The sequence below is a fragment of the Eucalyptus grandis genome, chromosome 1 (genome assembly GCF_016545825.1).
Source record: "Eucalyptus grandis isolate ANBG69807.140 chromosome 1, ASM1654582v1, whole genome shotgun sequence".
Classification (NCBI taxonomy): domain Eukaryota; kingdom Viridiplantae; phylum Streptophyta; class Magnoliopsida; order Myrtales; family Myrtaceae; genus Eucalyptus; species Eucalyptus grandis.
Genome location: NC_052612.1, coordinates 39,299,625 through 39,315,611, shown reverse-complemented (window position 1 = coordinate 39,315,611; position 15,987 = coordinate 39,299,625). Strand labels below are relative to the sequence as shown.

General features: G+C 38.7%; 1 protein-coding gene across 1 annotated transcript; it reads left to right on the top strand.

Moving 5' to 3' along the window:
• The first annotated feature begins 9,489 nt into the window (after positions 1–9,489).
• Positions 9,490–15,402, top strand: LOC104441604 (citrate synthase, glyoxysomal). The gene is given in 15 exon segments (XM_010054759.3): positions 9,490–9,763; positions 9,765–9,825; positions 9,828–9,928; positions 10,206–10,386; positions 10,565–10,650; positions 11,586–11,690; positions 12,465–12,527; positions 12,685–12,794; positions 12,904–13,023; positions 13,105–13,180; positions 13,395–13,468; positions 13,553–13,673; positions 14,397–14,494; positions 14,575–14,698; positions 14,906–15,402. Coding segments are annotated over 15 exon segments (1,563 nt in total). The 5' UTR covers positions 9,490–9,652; the 3' UTR covers positions 15,038–15,402.
• Positions 15,403–15,987: the final 585 nt, after the last annotated feature.

The window sequence follows — 15,987 nt, the reverse complement described above, 5'->3', positions numbered from 1 at the left end:
CTTTTTTTCCAATGTTGTGCTAATCATAATTCGATCAGCAATAACAATGGGGCTTCTCACGAAACTTGTTGGTAAAGCTCTCTTTCGGGATCACGCAACATTTGCAACTTGCCACCTAGGCAATGCTGACCCAAGCGACGTCGACCTCACGATGGCCAAGTGAGACCGGGCCTCGCTAGTGGATGGTGAGCTCAAGGCGACCTCGTCGAGGGCCGATGAGACTCCGATGAGGTTGCAAGACCTCTATGGCCAGTCACCAGCCAACGCTAAGGCCAACAACCGAAGAGGGGAAGAAGAGAGGAAGAGAAAGAAAGAAAGAAAAACTTGTTTCTTATTTCTTGAGTTGTTCCTTGGAACAAGAAATAATTTTATTTTTTTATTTCTTATTTTTGTTCAAAATCTATTCTCAAAAACAAAAAAAAATTACCAAATGCGTTTCTATCATATTTCTATTTCGGGGAACAAAAGAGCAGAAACATGTATTCCGGAATGTATTCCGGAGAGCATTACCAAATGCTCCTTTAGAGAAAGCATTTTCCTTATTATCTAAAGGGGAAATGGTTTTCTCCTAGTTTGAAGAACAGGAAAGTGGATTGAATCAAAAAATGAAAGGCAAACAAACGAAAGCATTAGTTCAACCCCAGTTTGCACGAGGATAAAGCAAAATCTCCTGCATTAGGGAAAATTTTCAGAAGCAACTCTCCATTTAGTACAACATCTTCTGCTTTCCAGATAGAATTCCACGGACGATTAGGGGAATCTAAAACTAAATCCTCCTCCCAGCTCCTGATCAAGTGATTACACTGACTTGACAGACTACTTGGACAAGTTGGGCAACCATACAACACATTTTTCAAATTGGATGGTGAGAATACTAGATATAATGGTCCTCTGACTTGCTATGGAACATTTTTGCGACAATCACCATCCACGCATTCATCTAGTTGGAAACTTAACTTCCTCCATGAAGATGTGGCCCAAGATAGATTTTCGTGACGGGAGGAACTTCGAAGCTGACATTGAAGGTGGAATCCTATATTGAAAGATCATGCCCCCTCTCTCCCTCTCTATATGCTGGTTCAAAATGCTAATGAATTGAAACAAGGAACGTCAAATCAAGCATATCAAGTCAAAAACTAGTTGGAATCATGAATCTAAGTTTAAGTTCAGATTATCAGCAGCTCAAAATTCATAAGAAAAGTAAAACACAAACTTAGAGCTGCTCGAGGCCTAATCAAGCATCATATCATGAAGAAACATATTCCCTAACGAGTGATTTTTCTGTGAGCAGAATCATGATAGTAAAATATATACTACCATAATCTAATTTCCCTGGCCACATCTTCATTCATGCAGACAAAGTTTTTGGTGAACGAAAGATGGTGACTCGGAATTCCTTGCTAGAGATAGGCTCGAACACGCATACATCTCCGGTCCCTAGCTTGTTGTCATGGATAAAAGGCTGGCCACCCTCCAGAAAAGAACTGCCGGTTGATAATAAAAGGGTGCATGTCGCTAATTGGCTTTTTCCACCCATTCCCCTTGGTAAATCCATTCGGTACAGCTTTAATTTCACAGCTATCCGGTATTCAATTGCTACTCAATGATGTGCCAGGGCAAGTAGGAGCGATCAGTTTTAAAGATGGATAGATTTCCAACTTGAAATCTGAAAAGTAATATATCAGAGTTAATTTTAAGTTTTTGAAACTAAGAATTGACCTCGAAAATGGCCAGGCTTTTTATTTTTATTTTTTTATATTTCCTTGTTTCATTTTATCATGTGTGTAATATTAATATTGATATGTCAAATATAAATACAACTCTTTTTGCTCTAGGATAACATGTCAAATACATTCAATTTTAGCAAATGCTTTGTTTGAAAAAAAGAGAGTAAAGGAACTTAATTAGGATTAGAGATAAACTGGTTCTATCACAGGTTTTTCCTTGAACCGGCCTTGCAAGTCCTAGGTTCCTAGCAAACACAAATTGATTTAGTATTTTAGGATCGAAAATTAAATTAGCCAATGTCGATTCTCAATTTTTGGAATCGAAACCAGATTGGTCCCCTTGGGAACCAACCAGTTCAATTTCTAGGTTGAACAATTTGGTTGCCCACCACTGACAGCCCGTGTACGTCGCAACACGTATTGTAACGTCGATGCAACATCTAAACTGCCTTTTGTACTGGCATTGGTGAGGGCATTATGACTTTTCTTCGGCAAACTGTAACATTCATTTTCACGTGTTGTACGAGCCACGACCGTGATCAAACAACCCGTGGGGCTAACCCATCATACAAATGGGCCTCGATGAGGCCCATTCACCTGACCGGCCCAAACGCCCGTCACCATCGCCCATCGTCGAGTCGCTCGTGCAGTAGCAGAGCGCCGCCGCGGCGTCGAAGCTCCCGAACCGGGTCCGCACCGTGTCTGCTTGTCTGAAACCTCCGCCGGCGGTTTCGCAATCCGTTGCTGCCTTCACTTCTTCAAGGCTCCTCTCCGACATCGCTTCCGCGACCTTGACCGGCGATTCTCCTCCTGCTTCCACCAGGTCCTCGATCCTCCGGAAGCTCCGGGAAGTTCGAGTATAATGCGAAGAGTTCGTCCAATCACTCGTCCATGAAGGATCCCAAGCAGTTCTCCACCATCGCCGATGCATGCTTTTAGTTCGTTGATTGTCAAATTTGTATTCTTTCCTCAAAATTTCCCGATTTGGCACACCTGCTTTGCTTCATTTGAATTCGACAATGTGTTTCTGAGCTGAGTTACGTGGAACGGATTTCTCCTTTCTCCAACGCAATGAATATTTTCTTGCAATTAACCATCAAAGTTCACGTTGCAAGTTATTAAAATTCTGTTTGGTAACGTTTTCATTTCTCTTAATTTTTATTCTTTTATTTCCTGAAACAAAAAAGAAAAATTGTTTGGTATGTTAATTAATTTTTTTATTTCATAGAATAAAAAAAGTAGCCCGATAATAGATTTAGAATAGAAACAAAAAGTAGGAAAAAGTGATTTATTGTTCCTTGGAATAATTTTTAGAAATAAGTTATTTTCTCTTCTTTTTTTATTTTCTTCTTTTCTTCTTCTTTGCCACCGCCACCCCCACCCCCCTCTGTTGCCTGCCGCCGCCGGCCGGAGTGGCCATGGCGGTCGGTGGCAGCAGGTGATGTTGTTGGTGGTCATCGATAGCGGGGTCAACGGGGGCGATGGCAATTAGTGGCGGCCAGTTGTCGATGGTCAACAACGACGATTGTCAACGGCAGCGACGATTAGTGGTGGTAAGAAAAATAAGAAAAAAATTAAAAGATATTCTACATTACAATTTTTTTTTGTAAATCGTATCAAACGCAATTATATTATTTTTCTATTCCAATAATGGAAATTTTGTATAGTTACCAAACGCATTCTTTTATTGAGAAATTGTTTTGGAGAATAGAAATAGAAAAAGACCATTTCTATAAAGAAATTTTTTGCTAGAGTAGAAGCGTTACCAAATGGATCTTAAGATGATCCACTTATGTAATTGATAGAGTAACTTCGGCACAAACTCCAATGAATTTGGAAGATTCTCTTGAAGCTGTAAAATATTTTCATCTATGTACATGGATTGAATTCATCTAATTCTCAACCGGTAAATCTAGAGGATAAACTTGTAGTTGTCATTATGATCACAATTCATTGTTGAAGATCCAGAGTGGGGTATATAGTCTCAAGATTCTAAATAGCAACATGGCAGGATAGATGCCTTGAAATATTTTGTAAGTAGCCACCAATCACAAATTCATTGTTGAAGGTTCATATTGTGTAATTGTGTAACAACTCGGTCTCGTGAGGGATGGGAGTCCGGCTTCGTCGTGAGGATGATGAAGGGGGCAAGAACGAACGAAATAAAGTGTTATATCTTATAAGGTGTGATATCAATCTTAACTCACAATGAGGCATTTTCTAAGTGAAGCCTAGAAGAACAAAATTGTGAAGGCGATGGCAATGCGACCACTACCTTGAACAAACAATATCATTATGAATGAGGCAAGAGGTTGATCCTTACAAATTGAGTGCGAGTTTTCTGGCAAATTGTGTAATTTAGTGTGAGTCCAATAAATCACTATACTATTTTTCAATCCTTCTGTTATTCTGGTTGTTCTTGTCTACATATCATTTTTTTTTTTTGCTGAAATTGTTTGCATATAATCGTTGTTCACTGTGAAGCCTATGATAATTTTGCTTGATAATTAAGTACTAGATAGATGCTGCAAATCCTTTTGGGAGGGTTTTCCTCATTGACATTTGAATTGCTGTGTAAGATAATCCCATAACATCCGTTGTGTTAGTATAAAAAAAGTATTACTTGTTACAGATCTAACATTTAACAAGACAATGCTCGAATACATCACTCATCATGTCAGATGTAACATTTAACAAGGCAATGTGTCTTTGCATTTAGATGCACCGGTGGTCGAACTTCCTTACACCTAACGAACTAGTGTTGATCCCGCGACTTTTTTTTGTCTGTGCAAGCTACGATCGCATGCCTATCGACGGTTTTATGTTTTTATCATGCCTCGGTTTTTTTTTTTTTTTTTTTGAATGTGATCAGTATATACTTTTGCCGAATCCCGGTCATCCTTCCTCGGATTCATCCACGTCAAAGAGACGGCTGGATTTTTGTACAACCCCTTGACATGAAGATGGCCTCTTGCCGTTGATGCCAGTGGAAACTTTCTTGCTTTGGCGAAAAATAAAAAATAAAAATAACAGCCATTGAATTAAATATTCATGAGAAAAGTCCTGGCCATCATGGAAATTAGATCGGGTGTGGAGAAGCCTCCCAAAGCTCTTTGAGGGTCATGGCGACTTTGCCAATTTTTGACCGTCGCCTACCGCCCACGCGACCTCGTTTTTTTTTTTTTCCAAAATTGTCTTCACAAATTTTGGAGTTTTTCCGTGCATGCTCTTATATGAGACACTGCCCGACAACTGTTAGAGGGACGTCGCGACCCATCGGAGAGTCGGGCGACCTGCGAGTCGTGGCATCTAGTGGTCGCGACTAGATCTAGTGTCGAAGGCTTGAGCGGCGACTAGATCTGGGTTGTGCAATCTCGCCGCCCCTGGATCTAGGTTGCAGCATCACGCGACCTAGTTCCGGGCGGCGAGGTTGCACGACCCCACCGCGACCCGGATCTAGGGCGGCGAGGTCCTCCCGCGACCTCAATGCCTCGGATCTAGATCGTCGGAGGTCAAGGCGGCGTTGCGTGTTGCGCGCAACCCGCCGCCCCCATCCGGGTCCTGAGGTCGCCGACGCCGGTGGCCGGAGGTCGCTAATGGCCACTACCCTTGCCAATCAATTTTTTTAATTTTCTTTTGATAATTTTTTTATCACAAAACTCATTTGTAAATATAATTCCTCAAACACCATTTTGCTCAAAATACTTTACAAAAAGCTTTCAAGATATAATTTACCAAACACAGTTTGCATTTTAGAAAACACTTTAACTACATTTTCCTAAAGACTTTTTCCAAAATGGTTCCAAACGCACCCGAAATTATATAAACTGACTTTTAATAATAGCAATAATTATTTTCTATATTTATATTTTTTAAGCTAAAAGAGTTCTTGTTGAACTTTTCTTTCGGGGATCAGATTTTCTCGGGGACTGAAAAATGGCCTAATAATGACGTGCCATCCCATCGCCGATAATCAATCATCTCATCCCACAAAGATAAACGTTCGCGTTTCTCGAGACGCTTGTGTTGGTTGTGTTCTACTTCTCCACGTCTCTTACCGTTCCACCCGACGATACGCGCCGCGTGTAACCCATCCCTCCATACTCGCGCTCTGAGTGGTTGATGGTTACGCATTCGGACCACGTGTCACTCGCCCAGCAGCGAGTGGCGCCTCACGCGGCTCGTCTTGCCGGGGATCTCTCCTTCGGTGTTGGGCTCTAGAGGCCGGTGCCCCTGTGGGCCCCACCCTCCCTGGCGAGAGCTTTTCGGGGGAGGATAATGTATTCAATTAGTATCCCCTTACGTGCTGACGGAAATACCCCTCTTTTAAAATTTATTAAAATAGTTAAATACTGTAAGTAAACCGATTTATACGCGATGAGTTGACGATTTCGACCGAAAATTGGTGGAGTACGGTAGAATTTTTGCGCGGTGCGGTGTCAAAATATCTTTGCAACCATATTGGGCCATTCGTTTATATATATATTTTTTTGGAAAATATTTGCTAATTGCCAAAATGTCAAATGATACTTGATTTTTGAATTATATGAAAAGATTATGCGTGAATTTAGATCAAAATTCACGTGTTCTAAAAATTTTTAGATACTTCTCACGTTACATTAAGCGGGCCATAAACCGGGAAAAACTAAAAATTAAAATAAAAGTCAACCTAGCTTCATTTGGTAAGTTTATATTTCTCTCAATTTCTGTTTTTTTGTTTGTTTTACGGAACAAAAAAAGAACATAAATTCGTTTGGTAATGTCAATTAATTTTTCTACTCCCCTTAATATAATAGTAGTCGGAGAATAAATTTGGAATAGAAATAAGAAGTAAAAAAATTAGCTTCTTATTTTTGAAAATAATTTCTATAAATAACTTATGTTCTTTTTATTTTATTTTATTTTCTTCTTTTTCTTTGCCGGCCACTACCCTCCACTATCGCTTGCCACCAGTCAACCGCCACCGCTGACTAGTCGATCGTCATTGCCGGTTGACCGCCATTAGCCAACCTTGGTCGACCACCGCCACGCCGCTTGCCGCCGATGACCACGACGTTGCCTCCCACCGCCCGCCACCTCGAGTAGCGGGAGGCGGCATCAATAGTCATCAACAGCAAGCGGCGGGGGGCGGCAATGGTCAACGGTTGGCGATCGGTGGTAGTAGTAAGGAAGAATAAGAAAAAATTAAAAGAAATTTTACATTATAAATTTTTTTGTAAATTTTACTAAATGGATTCTTATTTTTTTTTTTTGAAAATATAAATTTTATATAATTACCAAACACGTTCTTTTATTGATAAATTGTTTTAGGGAATAAAAATAGAAAAATACTATTTCTGAAAAGAACTTGTTTCTCGGAATAGAAGTGTTGCCAAACGAACTTCTAGAAAACTGATTTAGCTTCATTTAGGTCAAGCTTTTTATTAAAGCGAAGTTCTTTCATTTGCATTTGAAACTTCGGACCTTAATAAACTCAAATAAAGCAACTCATCAAGTAACAATAACTTTCTTTTTCTTTTACTCAGCACTAGCTATAGTAATGATGATTTCATTAATAAGCGTTTCAAAACACTTTTTAGATACCCATTTAAAAAAATAAAAAATTGCACACTATCTTTCTCATGTTACATATAACTTATATGTAACCAACCTATCGAAAATCAAAACTTTCCCTTGTTAAATATCAATTAGAGGTTTTGAGACCCTATAGGCTGAGGAGATAGCCAAAATGACCGACCAAGCTTTGAATTTTTTTTGGGGTTTGAAATTTTTACTAGTACTTTAGAATGTTCAAAAGGGAATTATGAGTAATATATAATTATATTCTAAAGAATTCTTATGATTAAGTGTTGCATTTGGTCATCTAAATTTCCAATTAGGATATAATACAATATGATAAAATACTAAATCCATGGATTTTGTTATATAATATCCATTGTTTAATGAATTGCAATAATAAAGTTGATTTCAAATTTTATGATGTCTATTATTTGATATTTATGACATATAGATATAAATGAACCTGAAAACACATAAACGAAAATTATAAAAAAATCTTTCATAATTCATTGCCAAATCTAGAAAGAGAAATAAACATGATCATTTACCTCTGCTACTACAAAAAGTAGTTTTAGTTCTCTTGCTGCTTTCGTGAATTTTGACATGAACCAAGGAGTTATGAAGGTAAAGAAGTTTCAACTCTCTCACCATTTTCGTAAAGTCTTGACATGAACTAAAAAACTACAAAGATATCCCGAAACTTGAACATGAATGAGAGACATAGAGGAGAGCGAAAATGAACGGAGTAGGTCTTTTTTAAGAAAGTCTACGGTCTCTCATTTTTCGAGAACAATCCTTTTTGAGTTCGAGTTTGTTCATTTAAAATCGAAGTTCTTCTATTTTATATTTATTAACATATATTTTTTGACGGCGGTATTTTCACCCCTAAATGACTAAATTCACTCTCATTTATATTGAAAAGACAAAACTGTCATCAATTTTTCAATTACAGTCGACAGTTTTAGGAAATGGCCCCACTCCTTATTTTTTTCTATTTTATTTTATTTTATTTTATTTAGGATAATTATCATAGTTAAGCATTTCACAATTTTTTTTTTAGCATATTATTGATATGTGAATTCTCGTATATTACAATAGTGTTTTATATGCTCCATGTAAAATTATTTTACTAATAGCGAGAAAAAAAGATATTCTTTGATATAGTATAAAACTGAAAAATCTCTTAATTATCATTGATGATATAACAACCTCTCTATTTTTTTGTCCCTCTTATATAAAAAAAAAACTCACTTTTTTTGTGAATTTTTTATTAATTCCATCAATCTAAAATATATATCAAGTCTCTTTATTTACTATATCAAAAATTTATATTTTTTTCTTACTATATTGGCGAGATATTTGAATACAAATTATGTGATACGTTAGAGAAATATCTAGGATTACACTAAAAACATTATTTATCATAAAATAAATTGATTTTTTAAATAGTTAATGGATGAAATTAATTTTTGTCAATCTAGAATAATGAAATTGCATTTGCATTGTCAAAAAAAAATCTTACTTTATGGAATGTTTTGATTTAATTAAATTTCAATTACTTAACAATTTTTCATAAATTTAATTGACAATGTAGAAAAGAAAAGATTTTTTTTTTTGGAAATTTTAGTTTTCAACAACACAAATTTTTATTGAAGTAATATCTTATAATAAAAAAGACATCATGCCTTTAATATATATGACAATTCTACAATAAACAAAATTAAACACATGAAATTCTTAATTAATGGCAGGTAGTTCTTACTAGATAAGAAAAGTAAATAAATTTGAGACCATTGATTTAAATTGCAATTAAATGTAAACGGTAATTTTATCTTTTTGGTGAAGATCATGTGGATATAACTATACAAGGGGTGGAAACAGCGCTACCCTTTTTATATTTATATTCCATCTTTCCTTAATAAAAATATTATTAAATAATAAGCTATACCATAATACCTAAAAATACGTAATAATATAAATACCAAATAAATATATTATAAAATAAAAAAGAAACTTAGATATGTAAATAAAAATAAGAACAAAATGAAATGGGAAATTATTGTTTTTTTAGGTTATTTCTTTTAATATTAGATAATGATACGACGACTTTTATCCTCATCACCAAAAGTTGTTCAGGCAATAAACGCGGAGATCACTTAAAGCCAAGAGGCCTCGCGATCCACGATCCGATTTCCCCGCACTCCACTCCAACGTTCAGCTATATATATAAAGCTCCGTCGCCGCGCCCGGTCAAGTTCCTTGCTTCTTTTCCTCTCTTCCCTCCACCTTCCCCCGCCTTCATCTCATCTCCGTTTCAGATTCTTCCAGAATTCCTGGCTTCGGCCTCCCGCGTCAGCCCCCGGAAGATGTCCAGCGCAGATTCCCGGCTCTCGGCCCGCGCCCGGCTGGCCGTCCTCTCGGCGCACCTCGCGGCGGCTTCGATGATCGAGCCGCCGCCGCGAGGCGGCGGCGGCGGCGGCGGCGGCGGCGATCCTCGAGCCGAGCTGCGTCTCGGCCCAGGGCCTCGTCCCGCCCCCGGGAACCTCGGCGGCTCGCTGGCCGTCGTCGACGAGCGCACCGGCCGGAAGTACGGGGTTCCGGTTTCGGAGGAGGGCACCGTTAAGGCCATCGATTTGAAGAAGGTGAGCTTGCGATGCGGCGCAATCTGATGTTTTTTTCTTGTGGATTTATCGGTTGCGAGATGAGGTTGCTCCGAGCCGAGAGCGTTTGATTTGGGCGAATTTGGAGTTTCGGTCGGGTAGATCGCGCCTGAACGCGCGAGTTATCTTACGAAATGCCCGCGCAGGCCTTCAGGACGTAGTTGCTAGCTCGTGTGATAGCATTTTTGCTGCGCGTTATTTCGTGTCGATGTTATGTCCTGACGTTTGGATGTCGCGCTTGTTGCCGGCGATTCGACAGATAACAACTGGAAAGAATGACAAGGGACTCAAGCTTTACGATCCAGGATATCTGAACACGGCCCCTGTTCGGTCGTCGATTTGCTACATCGATGGGGACGAAGGGATTCTCAGGTACAGGGGCTATCCCATTGAAGAGCTGGCCGAGAGTAGCTCCTTCATGGAAGTGGCTTACCTCTTGAGTGAGTGTTCTCTCTGCTTTTTCTTGCTCTTGAATTTCATATTTTTAACCTAATCTCAAAGATCCTAGCAAGCATGTATTGTCTGTTCATTAGTAACCCTTGATGGACAGGATGATTTTTGTTTCATGAGATTTTGATTGCTTTGTCGGTTGAGAATTAAATCTGTTTCCCATTGCAGTGTATGGAAATCTACCATCTGAAGGTCAATTAGCAGACTGGGAGTTTGCTATTACTCAGCATTCAGCAGTTCCACAAGGAATACTGGTTTGTGTCCCATTCTCTCTGTCTCACCTTTTTCAAAATTTGAGTACTACAAAAAAAAAACATTTGTGGAGTATTATTTCTTTCACGGTGGACCCTACATTACCTTTTCCTTTCCATTTGCTCACTCACCCTTTTCATCTTGAACCAATATTTTTTTCTTTCACTGATGGTCCCTAGATTCAAATGTAGGCTGTAATTTTGGTCCAAGTGATATGGATGTCATTTACGTTGGAAAATGTTTTGAGTGTTAATATGGTGCGTGTTGTTGTTGATTAAAACAGCTTTGAAAGTGCAAATTTTTTCATCTAAGGTAAATAAAATTTTCGTACTCTTTAATTTTTCAATTTTCAATTCAAAGTGTATTGTTACCTTTAGAGTAAACTTTAATGCCTAGAGGGCACTTGTGATTGTGAACAAGACCTACATTTGCTTTACTTTGTCATCTTTAGATTGGCTTGTCATGCTTTTACCAATGAAATGTTTTGTTTTGTCTTCCAGGCAATCTTTTTCTGTTTTCTCCTGTGACTTCTGAACTCTTGGTATTAAATTCTGGCTCTTGCCATTAGTAGAGAAGGCTAGATCTAGTTTGCATTAGGTGTTCGAGAGTAAGCACATCATGTTGTTGCTTTTCCATGAGTGAGCTAGAGGGCAACCAACTTCCTGCTCGTTTTTCTTTTCTTTTGATATAAAGCAAGTAAAATCACACAATCATCTCATCAGATGCTTTAGACTATGTAGAACAGAGCTTCTTGTTTGCTCTCTCTGTTCTCTTGGTTTCTTGATCCTTTTCAGCTTGACTGAGGTCCTTATAGGACTAAGCAATGTTAAGTGGGTGTGCTATAACTCTCATTTACCTGATGGTTGTGACTCATTTGTGTTTCATTGTGGGATTATTATGTCGCACTGAATTGCTCTAATCCATGTTCTTTATGTAGGATATTATACACGCAATGCCACATGATGCACATCCGATGGGTGTCCTCGTCAGTGCAATGAGTGCTCTTTCTGTCTTTCATCCCGATGCCAATCCTGCTCTGAGAGTACGTTACTTGCAGAAGCTTATTTTATTTGGTCCTTGCATTTCTCTGCTCTCTTTGCTTTGCCATCACGACCTTGTGTTTATCATGTAATATTACCTCTAGATATTGCATTGTCTATCCATGAAATACAGATGTGCTTGTGACATTCAGTGTCTGATATAACCATTTCCGAAATAAAAAATGGTAGGTGCGTGTGCCTGTTGACACTTCTTCATTGACTATCTTTAGACCTTCCAATTAAAACTTGAGTTTTCAACCATCTTCCGGTTCCATTGATATTCATGGCATGGCATGATCATTAAATGGATTTTCTCCTTGAATTTGTCAAGTTGAAAAGAGAGGGATATTCTTGCGATTATCTGTAATAAATAATTTAACATGGGACTGAGGTGTTGAAACCTTGTCTGTCCTGTAGAAAAGCTGTTGGATGCTAGAATTGCCATGTGGTACTGGCCAGTTAAATGTAGCTTGTAGTTTGAGTTTCTGAAAAAGTCCATGCAAAATATTAATCTAAGCAGATTGCTAAATTAGAATTAGCTGGTCAGACGTTTGTTCACTCATTTATCATTCTATTGTAATATTTTTCACTGTCTGGGCTTGTGGGGTGGGTTGGGGGTTGAAGGTGGTTTGGTTTGCTTGCCTACGCAAAGATAACCTTTTCTGATGAAGATGATCTGCACAAACAATACTCAGTTCATAAAATTTACGAAATTATTGTAGAAGTTATGCTCTTCAGTCAAGTATACAGCCATTATTCCATTATTTGGTTTACAGGGCCAAGATCTTTACAAATCAAAGCAAGTGAGAGATAAACAAATTGCTCGCATTCTTGGGAAGGTTTGCTCTCAATTTCCTATTTTGGCTTTTCTTGGCCCTTCTATAACTTCTCTTTTTACTCCATCTTATATGCTGCATGTGAAAGCCTTGGCCTTAGTTGCTCTAAGGTTCACTCCTTTATGTTTGGCTCCTAATAGAAAATATTCTGTGAATGCAGGCACCAACTATTGCAGCTGCTGCATACTTGAGAATGGCAGGAAGGCCTCCGGTTCTCCCATCTAGTAATCTTTCTTATGCAGAAAATTTCTTATACATGCTAGATTCATTGTAAGTGTTGCTTTATTTTGTGCTTTTATCTAATTGATGTTCCTTATTAGAGGCGAAGATTGAAAAAGGGAAAATCAGACTTAAGAGGAGATTTTTTATCGAATTTCAGGGGTAATCGTTCTTACAAACCTAATCCTCGGTTGGCACGGGTGCTAGACATCCTCTTCATATTGCATGCTGAACATGAAATGAATTGTTCAACCTCTGCTGCTAGGCATCTTGCATCGAGGTATTCCTCTTTCGAGCCCTTACTGCAAGGATGGTCAAAGTCATAAATTGGATGGATAATATTCTGCAACTGCTTTTGTAGTGGTGTTGATGTGTACACTGCACTTGCTGGAGCTGTTGGAGCTCTTTATGGTCCTCTTCATGGTGGAGCAAATGAGGTACTTATCTTGTCCGTTCCATTATGATGAAGTCTGAAAAGGTCTCCTTTAGTAATGACATTCACTTGGGGGTTTAGCCAAAAAAAAAAGAAGGTACAAAGATGAAGTCTGAATTGGCCAAGCTGGATGCTTCTCTTGGACTTTCCTTTCCTTGGTTTCTGTTTCACATAGTAATGAATTACCATCACCTGAGGCTACTTATATTTTCCTGTAGGCTGTGCTTAAGATGCTGAATGAAATTGGAAGAGTGGAGAACATTCCAGACTTCATAGAGGGTGTGAAAAATCGGTAAGTTCATGGTTGAAATTGATGACATAAAATGGCATGAACCATTGTATTTGTGTTTGACATTTAATTCGTTTTTTTTTCTAGGAAACGAAAAATGTCGGGCTTTGGTCATCGTGTGTATAAAAACTATGATCCTAGAGCAAAAGTCATAAAGAAACTGGCTGAGGAAGTATTTTCCATTGTTGGTCGGGACCCTCTAATTGAGGTAGGTAGCTCTGAATTTTGTTTCTTGAAGGATGAGTACCTTTTTTTCTGCTATTGTCTTCTAGCATTAATAAGGATAATACACTTATGTAGTTGTGAAAAATTATATGAATCAATCTCCTCTACATAAAATAGGCTAAGTACCTGTTCATGTTTATCAAGTTACTTTCTATGATAATCCTGCTTGTAACCTCCACTCCACAAATAGGGAATAAGTACCGAAAGATTTTGCTATTATTGTTCTTAACTAACCATGCTTTACTTAATCTTTGATCGCCTTGTTTTGACTGAGTAGAAACAAGCGTCTTTTTGCCTGTAGAGACAAAAAGTAATTTGACAGTGAAATTCATCTTTCTTTGAAGATCTGACCCTCTTCTGAATTCTTTCTGAGAAGGAATGAAAACCTTCATCAGGGCATCTGCTTTCCAGAATATACATATTAAGTACTTGCCTATACATTCCACACTGAAAACATGGTTTTGGTTTGTTTTCTTCGTACTTAAAGCTCTCATAACTTAGACAGCTCCGTGCTTGAAGCATTTATTGCCGTTCATATGGCCTCTCAGCCAGTTGATTGTCTTGGTGGAGACAGCATGATCTTGATGATAAGAAAAGGTTAAAGATTTGTTAATGTGGACCAAGATTTTGCTTTGAAATAACATTGCAGAAAGGAGTTTAGGCATTCTGGATTGTGCTTATGTGTCTACTCTGATTTTCACTGCAGGTAGCTGTTGCTTTAGAGAAAGCAGCTCTGTCAGATGAATATTTTGTGAAGAGGAGGTTGTACCCCAATGTCGACTTTTACTCTGGATTAATCTATAGGTACGTCGACGTCAGTGTGATGTTATAATGCCTTTAAGGTTAGGATGGTTGAAGATTGAAAAACTCTGATTCTTTTGCAGGGCAATGGGATTTCCGACAGAGTTCTTCCCTGTTTTATTTGCAGTCCCTCGAATGGCTGGGTACTTGGCGCACTGGCGGGAGTCCCTGGATGATCCTGATACAAAGATCATGAGACCACAACAGGTTAGCTTCTCTCTAAAACTTCCGTCGTATAATCTCTGACCCTCTTTGAGAATGACCAGTACGCCATGTGAATGACCGTTTTCTTGTCTTCAGTATCCATCAAGAAAGTCCCTATTGACGAAGTTAATGTGATTTGTCGTTTGGTTGCTAATTTTCGTCCGGTCTCTTCTTGATCACTAAACTTCTGTAATCTCTCCGGTCATTCAGGTCTACACAGGAGTATGGCTGCGGCACTATATGCCTCTGAGAGAGAGAGCGGTACCCACCGAAGCCGACAGGCTTGGTCAGGTGTCCATTTCAAATGCTTCGAGGCGGAGGTTGTCTGGATCGGGAGTTTAGCTGGGGGGCCTTGGTTTTTTCTCGAAAAGTCGGAAGCGGAAAAACCAAGTGTATGGGAAACTAGGGATATTCTTAAAAGATGCTCGTTCATAGCAATGCAATAATTTCCTGGGCATGGGGGTAATAAACGAGCAACGCAATAATTTCCTAGGCTTGGTTGGGGTGATAAAGAAAGCTCTGCTGGCGTGTGTTCTGTGATCCGCAACAATTATTTTAAGGTGTATTTGCTTGGGAGTAAATTTCATGTTGGTAGAAAATAAATTTTTCAGGACAATGGTTAGTTTACTTTTGTTTAGTAGTATGTGACCGTGTGTGGATCTTTTTTGAAAAATGATTTGAATCTAATGACTTTCTTTCGAAAAAAATAATTTTTAAATATTTTTTCTTTCCTTATTCCTCTTCCTTTGACAGCGATGTCCACAGCCTCCTCTTCGCCTCTTCCTTCCCTCCGTTGGCCGCTTTTGTGAAACCTCACAGCCGTGCCAATTTCGGTGGCTGATTCGCATTCTCCCTCTTCTTTGCCCGGTTAGACGGAAGCAGTAACCATCCTGTTCTTGGAGAAATTGTCGTCCGCTCCTCTTCTCGGCCTCTGCACGGCTTCCTCTGTTTCAGCTTCTTTGTTGCCGTCATTGTTCTTGTTGTTTTATTCAGAAAGTGTTTTTACTTTTTAAATTTAGGAATTCACTAAACTAATTTCATTTATGAAAATTTTCCTTGTTGAGAAGTATTTTTGGTTAACTAATAATTTCGACGAATCAAATGAGTGAAAGTTCGAAAAATTAATCGCAAGAAGATACTCTCTTTAACGGTCGCAGTCTTAGTTCCATTGTCCCTTCTTCCTCTTCCTCCTCTTAACCTCTCTCTCTCTCTACTCCAACCGCACGTCTATAACGATCAGGAAAAGCGACAGTTTCCCTGAATGTTGACTAGAAAAATGCAAAACACACAAT